Below are 27,500 nucleotides of genomic sequence, written 5' to 3' on the forward strand. Positions count from 1 at the left end.
ATCATCATCATCATCATCATCATCATATCTTCTTCTTCTTCTTCTGGTACTTATTCACTCAGTTATCATTGCTGAATTAACACCATTTTCATCAGTCTCGCCACCACCGCCACCACCCCCATCATCATCATCATCGTTTCCCTGTGGGTGTCCTTGTCGTTGTTCTCGTTTCCCTGACGATGGACGACGACAGCAATGACGAGGAGTCTGCTGTGTGAAGAATAGGTGATTGATGTTTTCCGCCACTCGACCTACTGCCACTGTTTTGGGATGATTGAATACCCCCCCCCCCCGGCCCCCCGCTCCTCCCCACCCGCACCCCCAACCCACCTCCTCCACACCAATCTGACAATGATTAGTTTTCATGTTTGGCTACATAGATGAACAGAAATATATGCCAAAAGTGGAAATTGCTGCAGTACAATGTCTTTGTGCTGAAATATTAGTCTACATGCTTTGTAGAATGTGAAAATCAACCCTAGGCCACACATGTCACCATCCTGCTGCTACAAATGGCCTGCATGCTAAATTCTGACGGGAACATACACACGTTGTGCTCGTTCGAAAGGTCTTGAAAAAAATTGCGTTCAAGTATGTCATCAAACCGTATCCATAACGTTAACCATCATATTGATATTAATTGGTTCTCGACTTGTTGTCTGTCTATCAGCTGGGTTCAGCACACGTGTCCCTGTACTGTCCCACACAGCGGTACACGGTTTTCCATTGCATACTTTGTTCTTCTCCCAATGCACGTTTCTTTGTACACACACCCAGCTCACCCGGAAAGGGAAGGGAAGGGGGGGGGGGCAGGGGGGAGGGGCTGATGGCCTAGAGGTAACGCGTCCGCCAAGGAAGCGAGAGAATCTGAACGCGCTAGTTCGAATCACAGTTCAGCCGCCGATATTTTCTCCCCCTCCATTAGACATTGAGTGGTGGTCTGGACGCTAGTCAATCGGGTGAAACGATAAACCGAGGTCCCATGTGCAGCTTGCTCTGTGCGCACGTAAAAGAACCCACGGCAACAAAAGGGTTGTTCCTGGCAAAATTCTGTAGAAAAACCCACTTCGATAGGAAAAACAAATAAAACTGGATGCAGGAAAAAAATACAACAAAAAAGGGTGCTGCTGTAGTGTAGCGATGCGCTCTCCCTGGGAAGAGCAGCCCGAATTTCACACACAGAAATCAGTTGTGATAAAAAGAGAAATACAATACAATACAATACAATACGTTTCGGGTCAGAGAGGACGGTAGATTGGTTTGAACTAAGCACCGGTGTTTCTTTTAAAACAAACAAACGGACAGACAAACAAAAGAAAAAAGCACCACATGGCAAATAAGGAGGGGGAGGGGGGGCATGTTTAGATACGCTGCACTGGTCGTCAACCACCTGGATTTTCCCTGTCCCCTCCCACCCCCTCTTCACCTTCTTTCCCCTCCATTCTTTACCTGTCGTCACATCACCTGCTGTGTGTGTGTGTGTGTGTGTGTGTGTGTGTGTGTGTGTGTGTGTGTGTGTGTGTGTGTCCCTTTCTCTCTCGGTTTTTCTGTCTGTCTCTGTTTTTCTCTCTGTCTGTCTGTCTGTCTGTCTCTTTTTAGTCTATCTCTATGTGTTTGTCTCTTGCTGTGTCTCTGTCTCTCTCTGTGTGTCTCTGTGTGTGTGTCTCTCTCTGTGTCTCTCCCTCTCTATCTATATTTCTGTCTCTCTCTGTTTCTGTCTGTCTGCCCCCCCCCCCCCCCCCCCCCCGCTGCCCCCGTCCCGCCCCCCCCCCCCCCCCGACTTCCTTCTTTCTCCCTCTCTCTCCCACCCCACCCCACCCCCGACCTTTGGCCCCTAGCCGTACCCGTGCAAACAAGGGTAGGATGTCTCAAGTCGGATTTCAAGAAGAGCTCAGCCCCGGTTCAACTGCCGCCTTTTGTACGGGTGCGCTGGCGCGTGCTGGCTCTGGCCGGGTGGATGACAGGGTAGAAGCTGAAGCGGGTGTGTCGGGGTCGGATAACGGCAAAACTTTAAGCTGTCGCCACCCGTCCTTGTTGGGGTGGAAGGAGGGTGGTTAGGATGTGAGGGAGGGGTGGGGGTGGGTGTCGAGCGTCAGGTTGTGCTGAGTCAGACGGCGGGAGGTGTGTCCCTTGGTATACCCCAACAGCAGGTCATCGGATCAACATGGTTTTGTGGCTGTTGATGCTGTGGTCATTATTAGGATGATTATCACGATTTCTTCTTCTTCTTAAATGATGATGATGATGATGATGATCAGTTCTTCTTCTTCTTCTGATGATGCTGATGATGATGATGCTGATGATTAAATGGTGATGGGGGTGGAGCGCCTGTCGGGTATGTTCTTGTTTCCATCGAACACTAACATGGATTACGGGATCTTTAACGTGCGCATTTTATTATTATGATGATGATGATGATGATGATGATGATGATGATGATGATGATGATGATGATGATGATAATAATAATTATTATTATTATTATTTATTTATTTTATTATTATTATTATTATTATTATTATTATTATTACTTATATAGCTGCGAGAGAGATGACAATCATGAATGGAGCAGAGCACGCCCTATTGTCCTGTAGGTGTTTTAGGAACAGCGACCCCCCCCCCCCCTCCCCCCCTCTAATCCCCCCCTGACACTGGTCAGGTTTATGTGTCTTTGTTGTTGAAAAAGCTGAAGACGACAGACATCAAGTTGTGGACAGTGATTGTGGTGACCAGATAACTGTGAAAAACATTTTATATAACGATGTATTTCTTTTAGTGCTCTGCACTGTTATGAATGGAAGTCTATATGTTTGTTCATTTCTTTATTTCTTTATTTATTCATTCATTGCTCGTTTTGTTGTTGTTGTTTGTTTGTTTGTTGTTGTGTGTGTGTGTGTGTGTGTGTGTGTGTGTGTGTGTTTCCCCGTATGTTTGTATGTGCATGTTGTGTTGTTGATTTTTTCTTAAATATTATTGTACAATTGATAAAAGGATGGTGTTCTTTTTATAATAAAGCCGTAGCAATTATGATGTGCTAAGTACCTGAGGTGGGGCGGGTTTTTTTTCTTTTCTTTTCTTTTTTTTCTTTTGGGGGGGGGGGGGGGGGTATCATTTCCACATTCATTCCCCCCCCCCCCTCTCCCTTCCAAATGACATCGCAGGACAGGATGTGCATTGCCACAGGTACTGTTCTTTTCGCACAGCACCACGAAAGTTGTCCATGTCACATTACGTATAACACGATGACGGGGTGTGTGTGTGTGTGTGTGTGTGTGTGTGTGTGTGTGTGCGGAAGGGGGGGCGTGAGGGTGCTATTTTTCCTCATTTCATTTTCTTTCCCTCCGACACTGCAAACACTTGACGCGGGCTGGAACCACTGAGCTGACTGCTATTGAGCTGGATGTTTGGAACGTGTTGTTCATCTGCTGCATCAGCGGGTGTGGACCCAGCGGAGAGTGTCGGGGGAAAGGGGAAGCTGGCTGGGTCGTTCTCTGCCACACTGGCGGGCTGCCGGGCTTCAGTGAGGCGAATCATAACGCCCTATTCCCCCCGCCCCTCTCTCAGCTCACTTCTTTCCCACAGGAGTTCTCTCCCATTTAGCAGGAACACTGTTGGAGGTAGGATGGTGGGGGGGGGGGGGGTCGTGGGGGGTGGAGGTGTTGGGGGGGCGTGGGGGGTGGGGGTTGACGTGCCGTCACTTGTGGAAAATTGGCCTCTTTGAACAGATCTGCTTCTCTAATCATGTGTAGTGTGAGTGACAGGCTTCTGTGGAATCTGTAACATTTCAGTATAAGTTAAGTGTTTGGTGTGCTTCCGATTGGCAGGTAGTGGGTGGGATGGGGTGGGGTGGGGGAAGTTTGGAGACAAGATGGGAGAAGCACGCACACACACTGAGACAGACAGACAGACAGACACACACACACACACACACACACACACACACACAGACACACACACACACACACAGACACACACACACACACAACACACACACACACACACACACACACACACACACACACACACACAACACACACACACACACACACACACACCTACACACAGACACAGACACACACACACACACACACACACACACACACAATTACACGCACACACAATCACGCGCACACACACAAATACACACACACACACACACTCTCTCTCTCTCTCTCTCTCTCTCTCTCTCACACACACACACACACACAGACTCACATACACAGAGACTCACAGACACAGACACAGACACAGACACACACACACACACACACTTTCTCACTCATATTATCATCATCACCATAGACAAATGAACACACGCAGTGGTAACACCCATGCAAAGTACGACTCCGTCTGTCTGTCTGTCTCTGTCTGTCTGACTGTATGTCTGTCTCTGTTTCTGTCTGTATCTATCTGTGTGTCTTTGTCGGTCTGTTTTTCTCCGTCTGTCTGTTATCGGTTGGTCTGTGTCTGTGTGTCTGTCCTTCTTTAACTCTCTCTCTCTTTCTCAGGCTCTCTCTGTCTCTCTCTCTCTGTCTCTCTTTCTCAGGCTCTCTGTTTCTCTCTCTCTCTCAGTCTGTCTCTCTCTCCCTCTCTCTGTCGCTGTCTCTGTCTCTCTCAGGCTCTCTCTTTCTCTATTTGAGAAAGAATTCTCTGTCTGTCTGTCTGTGTGTGTATGTGTGTCTCTGTCTCTGTCTGTCTGTCTGTCGCTCTCTCTCTCTCTGTGTCTGTGTCTCTGTCTGTCTGTCTCCCTCTGTCTGTGTCTCTGTCTGTCTGTCTGTCTCTCTGTCTGTGTCTCTGTCTGTCTATGTCTGTCTGTCTGTCTTTCTCTCTCTGTCTGTGTCTCTGTCGCTGTCTGTCTGTCTGTCTGTCTGTCTGTCTGTCTCTCTCTCTCTCTCTCTCTCTCTCTCTGTGTCACACATGACGGTTCAGCTATTAACGCTGACGCCAATGGTTTCCCAGCCTGGTCTGCACTGAAACAACTGATCTTGATACTTAAAGCTTGATGTTCCTCACATGTGTGGGTGGGTAGGGGGGGGGGATTAGGGTGGGAGGCCTTCTTGGTCCCGTTGCCATAGGGGTGTAGAGAGGGGGTGGGGTGGTGGTGGTGGTGAAGATCCTCCAGACCTTACCACGTGCAGGGCACGGGATTTTTCCACACCCACCTTCACCGTCCCCTTCACCACGCCCCCCCTCCCCCTAGTTTATTCCACACCTCAATCCGGGTAGAAAGGGTCCTTTTGAAAAGCGAGTTCCATCAGTGCGTTATGATGGAGTGTAAATCATACTGGAACATATGGCATTTTTCCTTTGCTTCTTTTTTTTTTTTTTTTTTTTTTTTCTTTCTCCCAGTTTCGTTGCTGAGCACTATGTGTTGAAAAGCCTGTATGAAATCGTCTTTGCATCAAAAGAGTTTAAAAAAAAAATCGGTTGACGATACATCTCTCTCTCTCTCTCTCTGTCTCTCTCTGTCTGTCTGTCTTGTCGTGCATGGATTTGATAGTAACAACAATGTGGCTTTAGTCATCTCTCTCTTCTCTTCCTGTGTCGGAATATGACTTGTGTATGACTGTTTTCATACGTTTTGTCCTGATTCTTTCACTGAGGGCTGGATGCTTACCTCACTACCCTCTTGAAAAAAATCGTTTGGTTTCGTTTGGTTCCCCCCCCCCCCCCTCTCTCTCTCTCTCTCTCTCTCTCTCACGCACACACACATACACAGAGACACACAGACATACACAGACACAGACACATACAAACACGCACATACAGAGAGACACACACACAGACACACACGCAGTGAGAGAGAGAGTGAGAGAGAGAGAGAGAGAGAGAGAGAGAGAGAGAGAGAGAGAGAGAGAGAGAGAAATAACAATAACAATAACAATAACGATAGCTATAACAACAAAACACCAAGCGTTTTATGCGCTCTTCATTTTCGAGAATAAACCACTGTTTGATACAAAGAGGGGTGGGGCAGTGTGGAGAAGGACGGTGAGATACTGTGCTACATGTCCATCACAGCCTCTGTGAACTGTCTGCCTCTCACCACGGGCACTGTGCTACATGTCCATCACAGCCTCTGTGAACTGTCTGCCTCTCACCACGGGCACTGTGCTACATGTCCATCACAGCCTCTGTGAACTGTCTGCCTCTCACCACGGGCACTGTGCTCCATGTCCATCACAGCCTCTGTGACGGTGGGACTGTCTGCCTCTCACCACGGGCACTGTGCTCCATGTCCATCACAGCCTCTGTGAACTGTCTGCCTCTCACCACGGGCACTGTGCTCCATGTCCATCACAGCCTCTGTGAACTGTCTGCCTCTCACCACGGGCACTGTGCTCCATGTCCATCACAGCCTCTGTGAACTGTCTGCCTCTCACCACGGGCACTGTGCTCTATGTCCATCACAGCCTCTGTGACGGTGGGACTGTCTGCCTCTCACCACGGGCACTGTGCTACATGTCCATCACAGCCTCTGTGAACTGTCTGCCTCTCACCACGGACACTGTGCTCTATGTCCATCACAGCCTCTGTGAACTGTCTGCCTCTCACCACGGGCACTGTGCTCCATGTCCATCACAGCCTCTGTGAACTGTCTGCCTCTCACCACGGACACTGTGCTCTATGTCCATCACAGCCTCTGTGAACTGTCTGCCTCTCACCACGGACACTGTGCTCTATGTCCATCACAGCCTCTGTGAACTGTCTGCCTCTCACCACGGACACTGTGCTCTATGTCCATCACAGCCTCTGTGAACTGTCTGCCTCTCACCACGGGCACTGTGCTCCATGTCCATCACAGCCTCTGTGAACTGTCTGCCTCTCACCACGGGCACTGTGCTCCATGTCCATCACAGCCTCTGTGAACTGTCTGCCTCTCACCACGGGCACCTGTCTCCAGGGGGACAGTGTGGAGGGCTCATGGGGGGAAGTTGGGGGTGGGGTAGAGGGTTAGGGGGATGGCGCAGGGGTGAGGATGGGCGTGGGGGCAGGGGTGGTGGGGTTAGGGGAAGGGGTGGGGGGCTAGGAGGACGGTGAAGGAAGGAGTGGGAAAGGGTGGGAAGGAGTGGCTACTCCCGGCAGTGTTGGGAAATGGTGTTTCTTCACTCTCCCTGTCTCTGTGTGTCTCTCTTTCCCTCTGTCTGTCTCTCTCTTCCCTCTGTCTGTCTCTGTGTGTCTCTGTCTATGTCTCTCTCTCTCTCTGTCTCTGCTTCTCTGTTTGTGTGCCTCTGTCTGTCTGTCTGTCTGTCTGCCCCTTTCTCTCTCTTCTCTTCTCTCTCTCTCTTTCTGTTGTCTTGTCTTCTCTCTCTCTCTCTCTCTTAATTATATGGAGATTCTGGTAACACCATGAAACAACAGGAATGATAATGATTGAATGATTACTTCATTGTTTTACTAAAGAAGACAAAATACATTTTCTTCTGTGCTGTCCATTTGTAGAATCTGTCAGAAACACATACATTGCCCCCGAGATACACCAACACCCAAATGGCTTTGGATTGAGGTTACTGCTGTCACCTAAAAATGTTGATGCTGTCCGAAATATGGGTTTTTATTTGTGTAAAGCGTTTAAAGTTAGAGAAATCACGCTGACTTTTTTTTTAATAAGATGTCTGTACACACCCTTTCACAGGGGAAAGGCCCTTGCTAAATTAAACCATACGTATTGTCGTATTCTCTTTCTCTGTTTTTCTCTGTGCTATTCCAGCTGCACCGTGGCAGTATACCTCCATGCCGCTCATTCCGAGTTTCTCATTCACACAGCTACACACGGGATTGTCTGTCGCAGTGATTATGTCGTCTTTTCTCTATGTTCATTATAATGAAATGCACTGTTATAAATGCGTATAGTGCTGGACCAGCTTAGTGATATCAAACAGAAAAATATTCTGGGAAAATATATTTGATATTACTTGACTTATATCGAAATGGTATTTATTCTTCAAAATGGATGAGTTGTATCAGACAAATTTTAATAGAAGCAGGGTATGACTGTGTTTGGGATGGTCATCTTTTTGGAGAGGGAATCTTTCTGCAAGAATGTCAACATTGCTTTGAGAGATAGTTTTCAAAATCTATGGAGACATGCTCTAGAGGCGAGTAGTAAATGTTTGTTTTATCGAAATTTCAAAAGTGGATTTGCTAGAGAAAAATGTATAAGTCAAAAGCCTCAGTGATAATTATGTTATTAGCTTCTTCAGATTTCGAAGATGTAATCATAAGCTGGAAATAGAAACAGGGAGACACAAAGGCATACCACGAGAGTTACGGCTTTGTAAAGTTTGTAACATGTCTGTGATTGGTGATGAGTTTCATTTTATAAAGGAATGTCCCAATTATGATCAGTTACGAAATAGATATGTTCCTAAAAAATATTTGTCTCCAAAATCGGTTTTTAATTTTTGTAATATGCTCAAAGGAGGCAAAAAAGTCATTTTAGCTGTAAGTAAGATGATTAGATTTGCAAATGTTGCCTTGTTATACTTTTGGAGTTAAAAGACATTTGTGTTTTCTCAACTTTTATGTGACATTGTTGTGTATTTGGAAATGTTTGTTCTAGGCACGAAAAGATTATTTTGCAGTAATCCTCCATACTCCAATAGGAGTGAAAGGATAATTAAAACTTGAAACTTGAACGTGAAACGAAACGTGGGGCAAAGGAGTTGACAGGAAAAGTTTGTGACTAAAACAGTCCGTCACAGATTTATTTGAAGTGTGGGGTTTCCATTCTGTCATACACCCGCACATGTACACGGCACTCGCGAGCTTGCCCGGACGCGTACGAGAGAAAGAACGGACTAACCATTGAACGAACAGACGTTCACGTGGAGAGACATTTGTACCGTCCCCACGCACGCACGCATGCACGCACGCACGCACACACACACACACACACACACACACACACACACACACACACACACACACACACACACACACACACACACACACACAGACAAACACACACACACACAAAGACACACACACACACACACACACACACATACAGACAAACACACACAGACACACAGACACACACCCACACACACACACACACAAGACACACAGACGCACACACAGACACACACAGACGCACACACACACACACAGACACACACACACACACACACACACACACACACACACACACACACACACACACAGAGTTACAGAAAGAGACACTGTTTCGGCCTGTCACTCTGTCGGTATAACTCTGTCTGTTTGTCTGTGTGTCTGTCTGTCCGTGTCGGATGTCCGTTCCCACAACCCGCCCATCTCCAAGCCGTCATGTGACTAAAGGGAGGCAACCGCCCTTGTCGCTTTGCTTCCAAAAAAGATGGAAGAGTTGCTTAAACTTGATACCCTCTTACTCGTGCTGTGTGTGTGTGTGTGTGTGTGTGTGTGTGTGTGTGTGTGTGTGTGTGTGTATGTGTCTGTGTCTGTGTCTGTGTGTCTGCGTGTGTTTCTGTGTGTGTGTGTGTGTGTGTGTGTGTGTGTGTGTGTGTGTGTGTGTGTGTGTGTGTGTGTCCGTGTGTGTATATGTGTGTGTGTGTGTGTGTGTGTGTCTCTCTCTCTCACTCACTGTGGTTGTGTGTGTGTGTGTGTGTGTGTGTGTGTGTGTGTGTGTGTGTGTGTGATTCGACACGACTCGACTGGACTCGCCTCGACTTCATTATTCAGAGACAAAACAAGGATTGACATACACAACAAAAGAACATAATGAACAAAGAAAGAAACGCATGCAATGATGAACATAGTTGGCGAGTGTTTTCTGACAGTCAATTGAATAAATCACTAGAGTTCAAGATAATATCTTGTACCTATCTATTGATCACTTCCGATAGATGATTATATTTTTTTACTGTCGTAATTAAATGGTTTCGCAAATTTTGAAATAAAATAAACGTGTATATATGCATGTGTGTGTGTGTGTGTGTGTGTGTGTGTGTGTGTGTGTGTGTGTGTGTGTGTGTGTGTGCGTGCGTGCGTGCGTGCGTGTGTGTGTGTGTGTGTGTGTGTGCGTGCGTGCGTGCGTGTGTGTGTGTGTGTGTCCGTGAGTGTATATATATATGTGTGTGTTTGTGTGTTGTTGTTTTTTTGTTTGTTTGTGTGTGTGTGTGTGTGTGTGTGTGTGTGTGTGTGTGTGTGTGTGTGTGTGTGTGTGTGTGTGATAAATGACACAACGTCCCTCTTGAGTATTGTCTGTACACTGATAAATGACAACGTTCCTCCAGAGACAGTGAAAGTTCACCGTGAAGTTCCTTTTCTGAACACTTTAAACGCATAGAGTTTGGTCTCAAACAAAAAAAATAGACGCTATATTGGTATCCATATCCATAATCATCATCACTAACGTCAACATCCCCCCACCCCCTCTGTTACTCAGAACTGACGTCACAGTTCGTCAGCCACTCGCTACTGCTGACGTGCACCACCAGCGGCCTGCCCCCGGGCACTGACGTCATCTCCATCGTCATCAGCAACACCACCACCACCTCGCACCAGCACAGCGGCAGCAGCCGTGACGACACGCTGGCCTGGATGACGTCAGACGGCGTGCCCAAGTTGGGCAACGGCAGTGGCGGGGGAGGCGGGAGGTGGGTGTTCGTGTCCGGGCGGCACGACGTCAGCAAGGCCCAGGGGTGGCGGCTGGAGGTGCTCTTCCTGCACTACAACGCCTCCCGCCCCGCTCTCTTCACCTGCACGGTCCGCGTGCACGGCCACCAGGCCCACATCGAGACACGTGACTACCGCCTGCAGGTGGACGGCCTTCCCAACAGGGAGGAGGAGGAGGAGAAGGAGGAGGAGGAGGCTGTGGTGCCTCAGTCAGCGTCTGAGAAAGGTGAGAGTGTGTGTGGCTGGACGTGTGGCCACGAGGGCTGACACGTTTTAACCGCTCGTGTCGTGTCGTGTCGTGTCGTGTTGTGTCGTGTCGTGTCGTGTCGTGTCGTGTGTCGTGTGTCGTGTGTCGTGTGTCGTGTCGTGTCGTGTCGTGTCGTGTCGTGTCGTGTCGTGTTGTGTCGTGTGTCGTGTCGTGTCGTGTCGTGTCGTGTTGTGTCGTGTGTCGTGTCGTGTCGTGTCGTGTCGTGTCGTGTCGTGTCGTGTCGCGTGTCTTGGTCAGCACAGTGAGAGCCGTGTGATCAGTGGTATCTCTCCATTGCAATGAGAAGTCATTTACAGTCTTCTCTTTTTGTGAAGGACTAGCACTCAGACTAGGAGGCAAGATAGCGCTGTCTTTTCAGTGCTGCAGCCTTGGTGGCTAGTTGACTTCAAAGACATCCCAACGCCGACTGTCCTTAAACCCTCTTGGCTGAGAGAGTGGGGTGTTTTTGAAAGGGCAAGGCATTCTCCACTATTATCGCTGCATCGTCGGACCCGACTGACTGTCATGCGTTCATTGTATATGTCTCTCTAAACCGCTCTCTCTCTGTCTCTCCCCCTCCCCCTTCTCTCTCTCTCTCTCTCTCTCTCTCTCTCTCTCTCTCTCTCTCTCTTACGCTCACTCTGTCTCAGTGTCTGTCTGTCTCCATCTTTCTCTATTTCTTGACCAGCTGCATTTAGGATTTGACAGATAACTTTCCTTGCAAATGATATGGTTTCATAGGTGTTTAGTTATTAGACACATTGTGTGTGTGTGTGTGTGTGTGTGTGTGTGTGTGTGTGTGTGTGTGTGTGTGTGTGTGTGTGTGTGTGACTGTTGTCTGTATGGGAAAGGTGTGTGTCGGACAGTTGTCTGTATGGGAAAGGTGTGTGTGAGACAGTTGTCTGTATGGGAAAGGTGTGTGTGGGACAGTTGTCTGTATGGGAAAGGTGTGTGTGGGACAGTTGTCTGTATGGGAAAGGTGTGTGTGGGACAGTTGTCTGTATGGGAAAGGTGTGTGTGGGACAGTTGTCTGTATGGGAAAGGTGTGTGTGGGACAGTTGGCTGTATGGGAAAGGTGTGTGTGGGACAGTTGTCTGTATGGGAAAGGTGTGTGTGTGGGACAGTTGTCTGTATGGGAAAGGTGTGTGTGTGGGACAGTTGTCTGTATGGGAAAGGTGTGTGTGTGGGACAGTTGTCTGTATGGGAAAGGTGTGTGTGTGGGACAGTTGTCTGTATGGGAAAGGTGTGTGTGTGGGACAGTTGTCTGTATGGGAAAGGTGTGTGTGGGGGACAGTTGTCTGTATGGGAAAGGTGTGTGTGTGGGAAAGGTGTGTGTGTGGGACAGTTGTCTGTATGGGAAAGGTGTGTGTGTGGGAAAGGTGTGTGTGTGGGACAGTTGTCTGTATGGGAAAGGTGTGTGTGTGGGACAGTTGTCTGTATGGGAAAGGTGTGTGTGTGGGACAGTTGTCTGTATGGGAAAGGTGTGTGTGTGGGACAGTTGTCTGTATGGGAAAGGTGTGTGTGGGGGACAGTTGTCTGTATGGGAAAGGTGTGTGTGGGACAGTTGTCTGTATGGGAAAGGTGTGTGTGTGGGACAGTTGTCTGTATGGGAAAGGTGTGTGTGGGGGACAGTTGTCTGTATGGGAAAGGTGTGTGTGGGACAGTTGTTTGTATGGGAAAGGTGTGTGTGGGACAGTTGTTTGTATGGGAAAGGTGTGTGTGGGACAGTTGTTTGTATGGGAAAGGTGTGTGTGGGACAGTTGTCTGTATGGGAAAGGTGTGTGTGTGGGACAGTTGTCTGTATGGGAAAGGTGTGTGTGTGGGACAGTTGTCTGTATGGGAAAGGTGTGTGTGGGACAGTTGTCTGTATGGGAAAGGTGTGTGTTGGACAGTTGTCTGTATGGGAAAGGTGTGTGTTGGACAGTTGTCTGTATGGGAAAGGTGTGTGTGGGACAGTTGTCTGTATGGGAAAGGTGTGTGTGGGACAGTTGGCTGTATGGGAAAGGTGTGTGTGTGGGACAGTTGTCTGTATGGGAAAGGTGTGTGTGGGACAGTTGGCTGTATGGGAAAGGTGTGTGTGGGACAGTTGTCTGTGTGGGAAAGGTGTGTGTGGGACAGTTGTTTGTATGGGAAAGGTGTGTGTGGGGGACAGTTGTCTGTATGGGAAAGGTGTGTGTGGGACAGTTGTCTGTATGGGAAAGGTGTGTGTGGGACAGTTGTCTGTATGAGAAACGTGTGTGGGGGACAGTTGTCTGTGTGGGAAAGGTGTGTGTGGGACAGTTGTCTGTATGAGAAACGTGTGTGGGGGACAGTTGTCTGTATGGGAAAGGTGTGTGTGGGACAGTTGTGTGTATACTGTGAGACATGGGGTGCTTTATGGTTTCTTTCAGGCTCGGAGTCCGGGACCAAAAAATTAACGACACGCGGACCTGGTGAGTTACACAGTCTGTCTACGTACATGTACGTGTGTGTGTGTGTGTGTGTGTGTGTGTGTGTGTGTGTGTGTGTGTGTGTGTGTGTGTGGTGCGGTGGGGGTGCGGGTGTGATGGGTGTGAGCAGGTATTTTGTATTTTGTATTTCATTTTATCACAACAGATTTCTCTGTGTGAAGTTCGGACTGCTCTCCCCTGGGAGAGCGCGTCTCTACACTACAGCGCTGCGTGCAGTTTTATTAATTCCTATCGAAGTGGATTTTTCAACAGAATCTTGCCAGGAACCTCGGTTTATCGCCTCATCCGAATGACTAGCGTCCAGACAACCACTCAAGGTCTAGTGGTGGGGGAGAAAATATCGGCGGCTGAGCCGTGATTGGAAGCAGCGCGCTCAGATTCTCTCGCTTCCTTGGGGGACACGTTACCTCTAGGCCATCACTCCACTGGTGGTGGAGGGGGTGGAAGGAGTGACGAGTGGAGTGTGTTTTGTCCCGTGTTCCACTGTCACTCCACCGATGTGTATTGCTCGTCGCTTTCTGGGAGTTTGTTTTTGCTTGTTTACACAGTTATTCATACCTTTGCGAGGACGATTTTACAAGTAGAATTTCCCATCTTGCTCCTTATCCGCTTTCTTAGCTGAAGGGAGTTCAAAGAAAAAAAAACTCATTTGGAAGTAAGGTCCATTTGGAGGCAAGGTGTGGGTGCAAGAGGAGGGTGTGTGGTGGTGTGTCCATCGAGATCGATGATGACCATCGTTGTCATCCAGCTGGGGGATGGGGGGAGGGTGGTGGTGGGATGGGGGGGAGGATGCTCATGAATCTATCTGTGAATGCGCAGATGGCTGAATAGTCCAATCTGCGCACGAAATGTTCGCTGACAGTTGGGGCAGACAAAGACAGGCATACCATTGTCAGGGAGCTTGTTTGCCCGTGACTTTCTGGCCTGCCTCTTCTGAACAGCTGCAGCAGTCCTGTTGGCCTCGCACAACTTGGCGCCTCTGTGCACAGCAGCGCGCCATTTGTCACGGTCCACTGCAGATTCCTCCCAGGAGTCAGGGTTGATATCAAACGCTTTCAGAGAGACTTTCAGAGTATCTCTGAAGCGCTTCTTCTGACCTCCGTGTGATCTCTTCCCTTGTTGCAGCTTGCCATAGAAGAGCCTTTTGGGCAGCCGATGGTCTGGCATGCGCGCCACGTGTCCAGCCCAGCGAAGCTGGGAATGCATCAGGATGGTGAAAATGCTGGGAAGGGTGGCTTTTGCGAGCACCTCTGTGTCTGGGGTCCTGTCTTGCCACTTGATGTTCAGTAGCTTCCTGAGGCATGTTGTGTGGAAGTGGTTCAGCTTCTTGGCATGTCGTTGGTACAGGGTTTGTGAGCATTACGAGAGAAGGCAAAACAGGGACAGGTGGTCAGCTGATGTCCACAACACGCTGACCGCTGTCTGTGTGGACAGCTGGACCATGAGGCAGGGAGGGAGAACAATGAACCCAGTTGCCTTCCTACCCAGGATAAATAACAGGAAATATGATTGTTTAGCGCTTGCATTTCTGTCCAGCACATCCTTCATTGCGTGTGTGTGTGTGTGTGTGTGTGTGTGTGTGTGTGTGTGTGTGTGTGTGTGTGCAGATCGGGATGAGGACCCAGCATTGAGAACTGGCAGCGTTCTGCAGCCGACCGGTAGGTGATGCTGTTTCTCTGTCTCTGGCTTTGCTTGTCTGTCTGTCTGTCTGTCTGTCTGTCTGTCTGTCTGTCTGTCAGCCCCCCCCACCCCCACCCCACCCAATCGTCTTTCTCCCCTCCCCTTTCTCAGTCCCTCTCTAATGTTTGACTAAGTGAATACCGCAGTTTCCTAAGACATATTTAATCTCGATCGGTTCGGTCGATTTGCTGTTTGTCTACACTGTGGAACTTTGGGACTTCATATAAACAAATGCATTTTAAATCTTTTTTTTTTTTTTTTTTTTTTTTTGTCACTTTAAATTTGTTCACCTATATCCGTCGGGATTTAGAGCGAACCGCCCATGTAACACTGTATTAACAAGCGTAATCGAGTAATGTTTTTATGAGATTAACAATAATTATATGACTGAAATTTTACTTGTAGACTTTGCAACGGCTTTTGACGTGATTGTTCATTTCGTCCTTTAAAAAAAAAAAAGAAGAAGAAAAAAAAGAAAAAGAAGTTAAAACTTTATGGGGTTTTCATTGAAAACCTCGGAACTCTTATCATCATTTTTCTCTGGCGGGAAGCAAATAGTGTCAGCAGATACATCTCTGTCTTCATTGTCCGGTATCAAATATGGTGTACCTCAAGGTTCTGTTTTACAGCCAATCTTATTTTGTTAATACAAAAACGACTTAGATGTTTGACGAAGATACCTCCAGTCATACTAAATACACAACATTGGATACAGTACCATCATCTTTGCAAAAGAATATTGGTTAACTGCTTGAATGGTGACAATTTAATCTCGTAAATATCCATCCAAAAACTTAAAAATAAACCGACAACAAACATAACAAAACAACAACAACAACCACAACAACAGCAGCAAAACACACACACACACACACGCACACGCACACACACACACACACACACACACACACACACACACACACACACACATGCGCGGGGTGGGGGGAGGGGTAGGGGCTGGAGGGGGGGGGGGACACAGTGAAACGGCAGATAAGGCAAGAAGTTTATTTCATGTCCCCCCAGGGGGGCATTGAAACATTGTACATGAATATTTTGTACACACGCCACATGAATAACATGAGTGATGTGAAAACAACAACAACAAAACAACAACAACAACAACAAACAAACAAACTCAAAAACTCCACACGAGCAAACTAATACACAGTAACAATCCATTTTCCCTTCGAAACAGACGATCTTATTTTCGCTACCAATATACAAAATTTTAACGAGAAGAGACACGTGTAGTAGAAACGAAGGCGTCAAGTTTTGATAATAATCTTCTTTTCTCCAGAAAATTGAAAGTGGAATTTAATGGAGTTCGGTCGGGTTTTATAATATGTAGGTATATATTTTTTTCTTTCCTGGTGCTATCAAAAATGGGACACAGAAATAGATAACAAACCTCCTCAGCAATATAATTTGTGGAACATTTTTCCCCAATTTCTTTAATTTCTGGGTAAATAATTATTGTCAAAACGCTGTTTATATAATAGGCAGTGCGCTGTTGGTTGTTCCGAACTTTTCCCTGATGAGGGGCAGGTGAGGGTGAGGAGAATGACGATGACGATGACGATGTTACAGTGGTGGAGACAGGAACGCCGATGTCAGTGGTGATCGCCATGCTCGTGCTCATCACGCTCCTCTTCGTCATCACCTCCATCCTCCTCCTGCAGAAGTTCAAAGGTGAACACTCCACCCTTCCTGACAGCCCCACCCTTCCTGACAGCCTCACTCTTCCTGACACTCCACCCTTCCTGACACTCCACCCTTCCTGACAGCCCCACCCTTCCTGACACCCCTACCCTTCCTGACAGCCCCACCCTTCCTGACAGCCCCACCCCACCCTCCCTGACAGCCCCACCCTTCCTGACAGCCCCACCCCACCCTTCCTGACAGCCCCACCCTTCCCTTCCTGACAGCCCCACCCTTCCTGACACCCCTACCCTTCCTGACAGCCCCACCCCACCCTTCCTGACAGCCCCACCCCACCCTTCCTGACAGCCCCACCCTTCCTGACAGCCCCACCCTTCCTGACAGCCCCACCCCACCCTTCCTGACAGCCCCACCCTTCCTGACAGCCACACCCCACCCTTCCTGACAGCCTCACCCTTCCCTTCCTGACAGCCCCACCCTCACCCTTCCTGACAGCCCCACCCTTCCTGACAGCCCCACCCTTCCTGACAGCCTCACCCTTCCTGACAGCCCTACCCCACCCTTCCTGACAGCCCTACCCCACTCTTCCTGACAGCCCTACCCTTCCTGACAGCCCCACCCTTCCTGACACCCCTACCCTTCCTGACAGCCCCACCCCACCCTTCCTGACACCCCTACCCTTCCTGACAGCCCCACCCTTCCTGACACCCCTACCCTTCCTCACAGCCCCACCCCACCCTTCCTGACAGCCCCACCCCACCCTTCCTGACAGCCCCACCCCACCCTTCCTGACAGCCACAGCCCCACCCCACCCTTCCTGACAGCCCCACCCCCACCCTTCCTGACAGCCCCACCCTTCCTGACAGCCCTACCCTTCCTGACAGCCCCACCCCACCCTTCCTGACAGCCCCACCCTTCCTGACAGCCCCACCTCAACACAATCCACGCGCGCACACACACACACACACACACACACACACACACGCACGCACGCACGCACGCACGCACGCACGCACGCACGCACAGAAACACACACACACACACACACACACACACACACACAACACACACACACACGCACACACACATACACACACACACACACACACACACACACACGCATGCACACACAGGCAGTGAAGTGACAGTGTGTATGCTGTGTGACAGAGAAGTGACAATGTGTATGCTGTGTGACAGAGAAGTGACAGTGTGTATGCTGTGTGACAGAGAAGTGACAGTGTGTGACAGAGAAGTGACAGTGTGTATGCTGTGTGACAGAGAAGTGACAGTGTGTGTGCTGTGTGACAGAGAAGTGACAGTGTGTGTGCTGTGTGACAGAGAAGGGACAGTGTGTGTGCTGTGTGACTGAGAAGTGACAGTGTGTGTGCTGTGTGACTGAGAAGTGACAGTGTGTGTGCTGTGTGACAGAGAAGGGACAGTGTGTGTGCTGTGTGACAGAGAAGTGACAGTGTGTGTGCTGTGTGACAGAGAAGTGACAGTGTGTGTGCTGTGTGACAGAGAAGTGACAGTGTGTGTGCTGTGTGACAGAGAAGGGACAGTGTGTGTGCTGTGTGACTGAGAAGTGACAGTGTGTGTGCTGTGTGACAGAGAAGGGACAGTGTGTGTGCTGTGTGACAGAGAAGTGACAGTGTGTGTGCTGTGTGACTGAGAAGGGACAGTGTGTGTGCTGTGTGACAGAGAAGGGACAGTGTGTGTGCTGTGTGACAGAGAAGTGACAGTGTGTGTGCTGTGTGACTGAGAAGTGACAGTGTGTGTGCTGTGTGACAGAGAAGTGACAGTGTGTGTGCTGTGTGACTGAGAAGTGACAGTGTGTGTGCTGTGTGACAGAGAAGGGACAGTGTGTGTTCTGTGTGACAGAGAAGGGACAGTGTGTATGCTGTGTGACAGAGAAGGGACAGTGTGTGTTCTGTGTGACAGAGAAGTGACAGTGTGTGTGCTGTGTGACAGAGAAGTGACAGTGTGTGTGCTGTGTGACTGAGAAGTGACAGTGTGTGTGCTGTGTGACAGAGAAGGGACAGTGTGTGTGCTGTGTGACAGAGAAGTGACAGTGTGTGTGCTGTGTGACAGAGAAGTGACAGTGTGTGTGCTGTGTGACTGAGAAGTGACAGTGTGTGTGCTGTGTGACAGAGAAGGGACAGTGTGTGTGCTGTGTGACAGAGAAGTGACAGTGTGTGTGCTGTGTGACTGAGAAGTGACAGTGTGTGTGCTGTGTGACAGAGAAGGGACAGTGTGTGTGCTGTGTGACAGAGAAGTGACAGTGTGTGTGCTGTGTGACTGAGAAGTGACAGTGTGTGTGCTGTGTGACAGAGAAGGGACAGTGTGTGTGCTGTGTGACAGAGAAGTGACAGTGTGTGTGCTGTGTGACAGAGAAGGGACAGTGTGTGTGCTGTGTGACAGAGAAGTGACAGTGTGTGTGCTGTGTGACAGAGAAGTGACAGTGTGTGTGCTGTGTGACTGAGAAGTGACAGTGTGTGTGCTGTGTGACAGAGAAGGGACAGTGTGTGTTCTGTGTGACAGAGAAGGGACAGTGTGTGTGCTGTGTGACAGAGAAGTGACAGTGTGTGTGACAGAGAAGTGACAGTGTGTGCTGTGTGACAGAGAAGTGACAGTGTGTGTGCTGTGTGACAGAGAAGTGACAGTGTGTGTGACAGAGAAGTGACAGTGTGTGCTGTGTGACAGAGAAGTGACAGTGTGTGACAGAGAAGTGATAGGGAAGTGACAGTGTGTGCTGTGTGACAGAGAAGTGACAGAGAAGTGACAGTGTGTATGCTGTGTGACAGAGAAGTGACAGTGTGTGTGACAGAGAAGTGACAGTGTGTGCTGTGTGACAGAGAAGTGACAGTGTGTGACAGAGAAGTGATAGGGAAGTGACAGTGTGTGCTGTGTGACAGAGAAGTGACAGTGTGTGTGACAGAGAAGTGACAGAGAAGTGACAGTGTGTGTGCTGTTTGACAGAGAAGTGACAGTGTGTGTGACAGAGAAGTGACAGAGATGTGACAGGGAAGTGACAGAGAAGTGACAGTGTGTGCTGTGTGACAGAGAAGTGACAGTGTGTGTGACAGAGAAGTGACAGTGTGTGTGACAGAGAAGTGACAGAGAAGTGACAGTGTGTGTGCTGTGTCACAGAAGTGACCGAGATGTGACAGGGAAGTGACAGAGAAGTGACAGTGTGTGTGCTGTGTCACAGAGAAGTGACAGTGTGTGTGCTGTGTGACAGAGAAGTGACAGAGAAGTGACAGTGTGTGTGCTGTGTGACAGAGAAGTGACAGAGATGTGACAGGGAAGTGACAGAGAAGTGACAGTGTGTGTGCTGTGTGACAGAGAGGTGACAGTGTGTGCTGTGTGACAGAGAGGTGCGGGGTGTGCTGTGTGACAGAGAGGTGACAGTGTGTGCTGTGTGACAGAGAGGTGCGGGGTGTGCTGTGTGACAGAGAGGTGACAGTGTGTGCTGTGTGACAGAGAGGTGACAGTGTGTGCTGTGTGACAGAGAGGTGACAGTGTGTGCTGTGTGACAGAGAGGTGCGGGGTGTGCTGTGTAACAGAGAGGTGACAGTGTGTGCTGTGTAACAGAGAGGTGACAGTGTGTGCTGTGTAACAGAGAGGTGACGGGGTGTGCTGTGTGACAGAGAGGTGACAGTGTGTGCTGTGTGACAGAGAGGTGACGGGGTGTGCTGTGTGACAGAGAGGTGACGGGGTGTGCTGTGTGACAGAGAGGTGACAGTGTGTGCTGTGTGACAGAGAGGTGACGGGGTGTGCTGTGTGACAGAGAGGTGACGGGGTGTGCTGTGTGACAGAGAGGTGACAGTGTGTGCTGTGTGACAGAGAGGTGCGGGGTGTGCTGTGTGACAGAGAGGTGACAGTGTGTGCTGTGTGACAGAGAGGTGACAGTGTGTGCTGTGTGACAGAGAGGTGACAGTGCGTGCTGTGTGACAGAGAGGTGACGGGGTGTGCTGTGTGACAGAGAGGTGACAGTGTGTGCTGTGTGACAGAGAGGTGACAGTGTGTGCTGTGTGACAGAGAGGTGTGCTGTGTGACAGAGAGGTGACAGTGTGTGCTGTGTGACAGAGAGGTGCGGCTCTCAGCCGGTGCCCTACCCTGCGCACTACGCCCTGGCCCGGGAGGGCGGTGTGGAGGCCTGGGGGGGTGACCCCATGCTGGGCGGGATGCTGAAGGGCAGTCCCTCCATGCACACCATGGTGGGGCTCAGGAGTCATTACAGCCTGCCCCGCCCCCTCCAGCCCCCGCCCCCACCCCCCAAGCTGCTGCGGAGCAAGAGTCGTGAGTCCGGGGACTACGCTGGTGAGTGTGCAGGACGTGTCGTGTTTTGTTTTGTCTTGCTTTGTCTTGTTTTGTTTTGTCTGATTTTATGGTCGGATGCACACACACACACACACACACACACACACACACACACACACACACACACACACACTCTCTCTCTCTCTCTCTCTCTCTCTCACACACACACACACACACACACACACACACACACACACACACACACACAGAGAGAGAGAGAGAGAGAGAGAGAGAGAGAGAGAGAGTTATTTTCTCATCATTCGCTGTGTTAGTTTTGGAATCAAGAATGTTGTGTTTCTGAATCTTTTATTGGGATATAATTATTACTTCATATACATGTCCATTTCTTTTACGTCCTCATGCACTTGTTAAAGTTGTAGTGTTATTCAGTTCTCATCTGTGTGTGTGTGTGTGTGTGTGTGTGTGTGTGTGTGTGTGTGTGTGTTTGTGTGTGATGGTGTGTGTGATGGTGTGTGTGTGGTGCAGGCGGGCAGTGCGGTGTTCCCCCAGGCATGACCCGGTCGTTCCACTACACCACGCCCTATGACGCCATCGTGCATGACGAGGACGGCGAGCTGTCCCTGCTCAACACGTCATCACACTGCGACGTCACCCCCGCCCTGCCCCCGGAGCAGGCCGCCGAGCCCACCTACAAGGTGCCCAGGGTCGAGGCCGAGGCGCAGACCCAGGGTCAAGGTCATTCCATGTACGTCTGCGGGGTTCCCAACGGGGGCCCGACCTTTGAACTGGAATAAACATGGCGGGCATGTCTTTCATTTTCACAGAGCACAGGCTTTCCGGCCTTTCTTTGAGCTGTTAGTCAGGTTTGCGAATGAAATCAGTGAGGGACTTGTGCGATCATACTTTTTTCTCTTTTTTTTTTTTCCACAAATTTGCTTTTTTGATCTGATGCAAATGTATGCAGCGTTTATTTGCTGAAGGGCGAAGTTGAATACTATCCGTATTATTACTGATTCATTTAAAGATTATTATTATTGTTTGTTTTGGATGTTTTTTGGCAAAAACAAAGGCAGCCGATTATGTTATGAATTAGTTGCACGTTCGGTAATTTTGCGAAATGAGGAAGACATCTAAGACTCTGCATAATGACTGCTGTCTGTTAGAGAAGGGAGGGGGTAAGGAGGGGCGGGGGTGAGGGTGGGGGTGGGGGGTGGGGTACCACGAGGTGATTCAATGCACACGGCGACAGGGACTGCTGAAGTTCAGGACTGCCTTCATGTGTGAACGACAACGTTAGGAGTGAAGATGACATTGGTCAGTTCTCTGCTTTGCAGTTATACTGCAGTGATGTTTGCGCCGCCTTCGTTGAAGGGACTCTTTGTGCTGTTTAGTTCAACAGTGTGGATTGGTATTTTCGGTTTGTCTGCATGTGCACAAGCTGCCGGCTACCACGTTTTGAAAAGATGATGCAGCCTTGGCATAATCAATGTCAAGAAAAGTTAAGTGGTTTTCAATTGTTGACTTTTTACATAGGAAGTTATTGTTCGTTCTGATATAGAAACTGAAACGCCTGATGCAGACATGTGGATGTGCTGAATACAGCAGTGCACCCTTCACTGCCATTGTCTGTTGAGTTGGGTTCCCAGTGTACAGTCCGCCAACAACCCAACACTTCTCTGCCCAGGACTAACGTCTGATCCGTGGAGACAGTTGACTTTGAGGTCATGTCTCATCACGCCAACGTTGCTGGCGCTGCCTGTGTGGCGGTGACAGGATCCTTCATCGTCAGCCACATGGCGTCACGGCGCAGCACTGCAGAAAGGCAAACAGTTAACCCACGTCAACAAACAAATAGAAATCGTGGACGTTGTCACAAATACAAGGAAATATAGGTCGTTAACAAACACATAGTAATCGTGGACGTTATCACAATTGCAAGGAATTGTAGGACGTTAACAAATGCACGGAAATAATGGGCGTTATCACAAATGCAAGGAATTAACCGAAATTAACAGACGCATGGAAATAATCAACGTCAGCAAATGTATGGAAATGATCGACGCTTACAACTGTATGGAAATGATCGACGCTTAGAAATGTATGGAAATGATCGACATTAACAAGCACATGGAAATAGTCGACAAATTGATATTATAAAATAGGATAAAGCTGATAAAGTCATATTCAAAATAATTCGAAATAGAATGTTTCAGTTAAGGCATACTATCTCCAAGGGGAAGGCTGCTTTTTCGAGTAAATCTGACTTTAAATGTCTCAACAATGTAAGATAGAAAGAAAGGCAGTCCTACTGAAAATCTCCGGTTCTCCGCATGATGTTCTGGAAGCAGTGACATGACAGCAGGGCAATGTGTGAGATGACAGCACCAACAGGTCATCAGTCAGTGTGTTCGTTGAACACCATGTCACCCTGGTGACGTGCATTGGTGTGACGTCATCAAGGGGGTCATACCGACCTTGTGTCAGCTGTTTGCTGTGTGTACATTGTTGTTACAGATGTATGTATTGATTCTTGAATGTGAAGGCGCCGAACAGATGCCTTCGAAGCATGAAATCCTATTGCTGTATAATCAGATCAATATTGACTTTGCTAATTCACGATTAGTGTCGTCCATAATTAAGTACATTTCATTTTGCCCACTGGGCAAAAAAGAAAAAAAAAGAAAAGAAAAAAAAGAAAAAGAAAAAACAGAAGAAAACTAATTTTTGTAGCATAACCGATTTTAGAAACAATTGTTGTGTGACGTTGATTGGGTTTTGACACAATTTGTTCTGTTATCAAACTGAAAAAAGAAACATGGAGTGAGTGAGGCATGTTTTTACGAGACTGTGTAATGTTTATACACGTGTATCTGTAGCCTACATATTTCTGACGAAAAGGAAAAACTACATGTAAGACGTCGAGAAAGCATTACACTTTGTGCAGTGTGGTTTATAGGTTGCTCAGTTTAGTGGTACCATTTTTGGATGTCTGAATTTTGCTGTCCTCTGTGTTGTTCATTTTCCTGTGGAGGACTTTGTCCTCAGTTTGATGAGGGCTCAGGACTGAAGTCATCGCTACAAGTTGTCCCAGTGAGACATAATTTCGTGACGATAACTTTCTTTACAAATTAGCGTTAGTTCTAAACGATATGATGCTCTCTTTGGTTTGTATTATACTGTCTTCGTGTTTTCATGATTTTGTGAGCTCACAATGTTTGATCCGTGCCTGAAACTGTAATTTTTAGAATCATCAGGAGCATGAAATTAGTTTTTGAATATTTGTTGACTTGTGCAAAAGGCAGCGACACTCCAAGTAACGATAGTCCGTGTGACGACAGCTTACGTTCCTCGTGGTGTGAAATCCTGCTGAACAGTAGTGAGTGCAGGGCATTGTGTTTGTTGCTGTGTTCATGACGGACCACGGTCTGAAGGAGGGTGTTCCCGGACCAGGTCACTACTTCTGTCCATGGTCCACACCGTCCTCTTTGGTCACAGTTTCTGCAGCACATATCTCATGCTTGCCTTATACTTGTGTTGTCGTCGATGGTGTCATGGGAAAATCATTGCCAGTCGATTTGTTGCAGCTGACTTTTTTTTTTTTTTTAATTTTTAATAATCACTAGCGAATTTGTTGTAGATGTTTACTGATAGGTTCATGTGTTGTTGAAGATGTGCTGCAGTTGATCTGTGACAACGCCCATTTGTAATGGCAATGTGTCAGCTGCTGACCCTACTAACCCCGGGGAGTTCAATGTCTCAAAGTGTTAAAATGCTGTGGCAGAGGTGTGATGATCGTCACCACAGTGCACTGGTCACGTCAGTGTTTATCCACATGTCTCGCTAGTTCATAACATGATAGAGTGTTGGGAAAAAAAATGGTCATGATGTCAGTGTTTATCTGAAGGTCTTTATAACGTTTGATGTGTCAGGAGAAATGATCATGATGTCAATGATTGTGACGTCAGTGTTCATCTCATTCATAACATGTGGGGTTCATGATGTCATTCCCCATCATACATCTCATTGGTAACATCTGTTAAAAGGAATGCCTAAGTCAGTGCTGATCTCCACATCTGATTCATACCACACAGTTTAGAATGAAGAATCATCAAGACGTCAGTATTGTCCCCTCGTCTCTTTATTATATTGGGTAGACTTTTTCTTTACATTTGGCGCTCATTTTTTGTTCGTACCCTTGGCTGCAAATTCAGTGTACGTGTCAGTCAAGCTTGGCTGCTTCTAGACAGACCCAGGAACGTACGTGGATCAAGCCAGAATCTGTGACGGTGATGTGGCAGCTACAGCCCTTTGTGTTCTGCTGACATGGGCGGCGTTTCGTGGTGGCAGGTACCAGGGAACTGTTTCCATGGGGACAGCTGGAAACATGCGCTGGACGTGATGTTGAAGAGCGTGGAGCACATCGCCCCCACCCCCCCACCCCTATCCACCACCCCCAACCCGTCCCGTCCCCTTCAGCGTGCAACCCTCCTACCACCTCCTCCGCCCTCCCCCCGCCCTTGAGCTCTCTCCCCCCTCCCCGCGCCCTTGAGTTCTCTCCGCCCTCCCCCCGCCCTTGAGCTCTCTCCCCCCTCCCCCCGCCCTTGAGCTCTCTCCCCCCTCCCCCCGCCCTTGAGCTCTCCCCCCGCCCTTGAGCTCTCCCCCCCACCCTCCCCCCGCCCTTGAGCTCTCTCCCCCACCCTCCCCCCGCCCTTGAGCTCTCTCCCCCACCCTCCCCCCGCCCTTGAGCTCTCTCCCCCACCCTCCCCCCGCCCTTGAGCTCTGCCCCCTACCCTCCCCCCGCCCTTGAGCTCTCTCCCCCATCCTCCCCCCGCCCTTGAGCTCTCTCCCCCCTCCCCCCCGCCCTTGAGCTCTCTCCCCCACCCTCCCCCCCGCCCTTGAGCTCTCTCCTCCACCCTCCCCCCGCCCTTGAGCTCTCTCCCCCCTCCCCCCCGCCCTTGAGCTCTCTCCCCCACCCTCCCCCCGCCCTTGAGCTCTCCCCCCCCACCCTCCCCCCGCCCTTGAGCTCTCCCCCCCACCCTCCCCCCGCCCTTGAGCTCTCTCCCCCACCCTCCCCCGCCCTTGAGCTCTCTCCCCCCCTCCCCCCGCCCTTGAGCTCTCTCCCCCACCCTCCCAGACACATACACACCCAGCGTGTTAAAGCTCTCAGTATAATAGGTGACATGTTGATAATTATGGTTTGACAATCCAATATATTCGTACCTGCATATCCAGTTAGGATTTTATTCTGCTCACTGTTCACCAGATGTGTTCATATGTTCACTCTGAGGCATTCACTGTTATGTTCCACCATTCTGTTCATTGATATCTCTGGTTATGTTCCACCATTCTGTTCACTGATATCTCTGGTTATGTCCCACCATTCTGTTCACTGATATCTCTGGTTATGTCCCACCATTCTGTTCACTGATATCTCTGGTTATGTCCCACCATTCTGTTCACTGATATCTCTGGTTATGTCCCACCATTCTGTTCACTGATATATCTGGTTATGTCCCACCATTCTGTTCACTGATATCTCTGGTTATGTCCCACCATTCTGTTCACTGATATCTCTGGTTATGTCCCACCATTCTGTTCACTGATATATCTGGTTATGTCCCACCATTCTGTTCGCTGTTATCCCAAAATATCGCTTCATGTTTTTGGAGATGTTACTGTTGCAATAATTGATAAGATTGGAACACGTCTTTGTGTTTGATTCAGCTCTATGTTTGAAACTTGCTCTCGTCTTTATTCAACCATTATTATTTTACATTTGTTATATAACTCAGAATCAGTCTTGTCACTGTTTAACCATTATCACACAACAGTGTTTTATCACAGTTTTTTGTGATTTGACCTTTTGACATTTCTCTTTCTTTCTTTTTGATAATTCTTGAGTTGAAATGATAGCCGATTGTGTTCCTTTATTTTATTGTTGCTTTCCGTTATACAGTTTGCATTAGCAGCTGATGTCTGGATGTGACAGTAATCTAATGCTTGAAAAAGTACTTGAAAGTAATATATACAAAACAATAACAACAACAAAACAACAACAACAAACAAACAAAGCACACAGACACACAGAGATACACAGACACACACACACACACACACACACACACACACACACACACACACACACACACACACACACTATCTCCTCTCTCTCTCTCTGTGTGATTAGTATCAAAAGTAGACTGATAGAAAGAAACTTTTCCAAATGAACGCCATTCTGTCTGCCTGTTTCCCCCGAGTTCTCCCCCCCCTCCCCACTTCTGAGTGTGAACCTGCTACCAGCACTGACCATCTTTCAGGAGCCTTTCAAACCATGGCACCAAAATGTGGAGCTCAGCAGACAGGTAGTGACGTGAATGATCAAAAGACAGGGGAAAGTGCTGAATGGGGTTCAGAGGACCCACACCATTACAGTCACTTGTATTCTGTAGGTTTTAAATCAAAGTGAGCCAGAATCCCCAGTCATTACACTACTGGACTGGTAGTTGATATACGCTTTGATGAGATGGACGAAGGGGTGTCAGTCCCATCACTGTGCGTTGTAC

General features: G+C 48.6%; 1 protein-coding gene across 2 annotated transcripts in view; it reads left to right on the plus strand.

Annotated features, from left to right (window-relative positions):
• Positions 1-25,472, plus strand: part of LOC143277460 (uncharacterized) — a 123,135-nt gene extending 97,663 nt beyond the window's left edge. Inside the window, exons 2-7 of one of the 2 annotated variants that reach the window (XM_076582292.1) lie at positions 10,391-10,846; positions 13,258-13,299; positions 14,925-14,975; positions 16,585-16,686; positions 20,743-20,976; positions 21,463-25,471. In XM_076582292.1, the coding sequence (XP_076438407.1) occupies positions 10,391-10,846; positions 13,258-13,299; positions 14,925-14,975; positions 16,585-16,686; positions 20,743-20,976; positions 21,463-21,731 (1,154 nt within the window). In that variant the 3' untranslated portion in view covers positions 21,732-25,471. Of the gene's footprint in view, positions 1-10,390; positions 10,847-13,257; positions 13,300-14,924; positions 14,976-16,584; positions 16,687-20,742; positions 20,977-21,462 lie in introns of both variants that reach the window. The other variant, XM_076582293.1, reaches the window with a different exon arrangement.
• The last annotated feature ends 2,028 nt before the right edge of the window (positions 25,473-27,500 follow it).

Source organism: Babylonia areolata, chromosome 34 (assembly GCF_041734735.1).
Source record: "Babylonia areolata isolate BAREFJ2019XMU chromosome 34, ASM4173473v1, whole genome shotgun sequence".
Classification (NCBI taxonomy): Eukaryota; Metazoa; Mollusca; class Gastropoda; order Neogastropoda; family Buccinidae; genus Babylonia; species Babylonia areolata.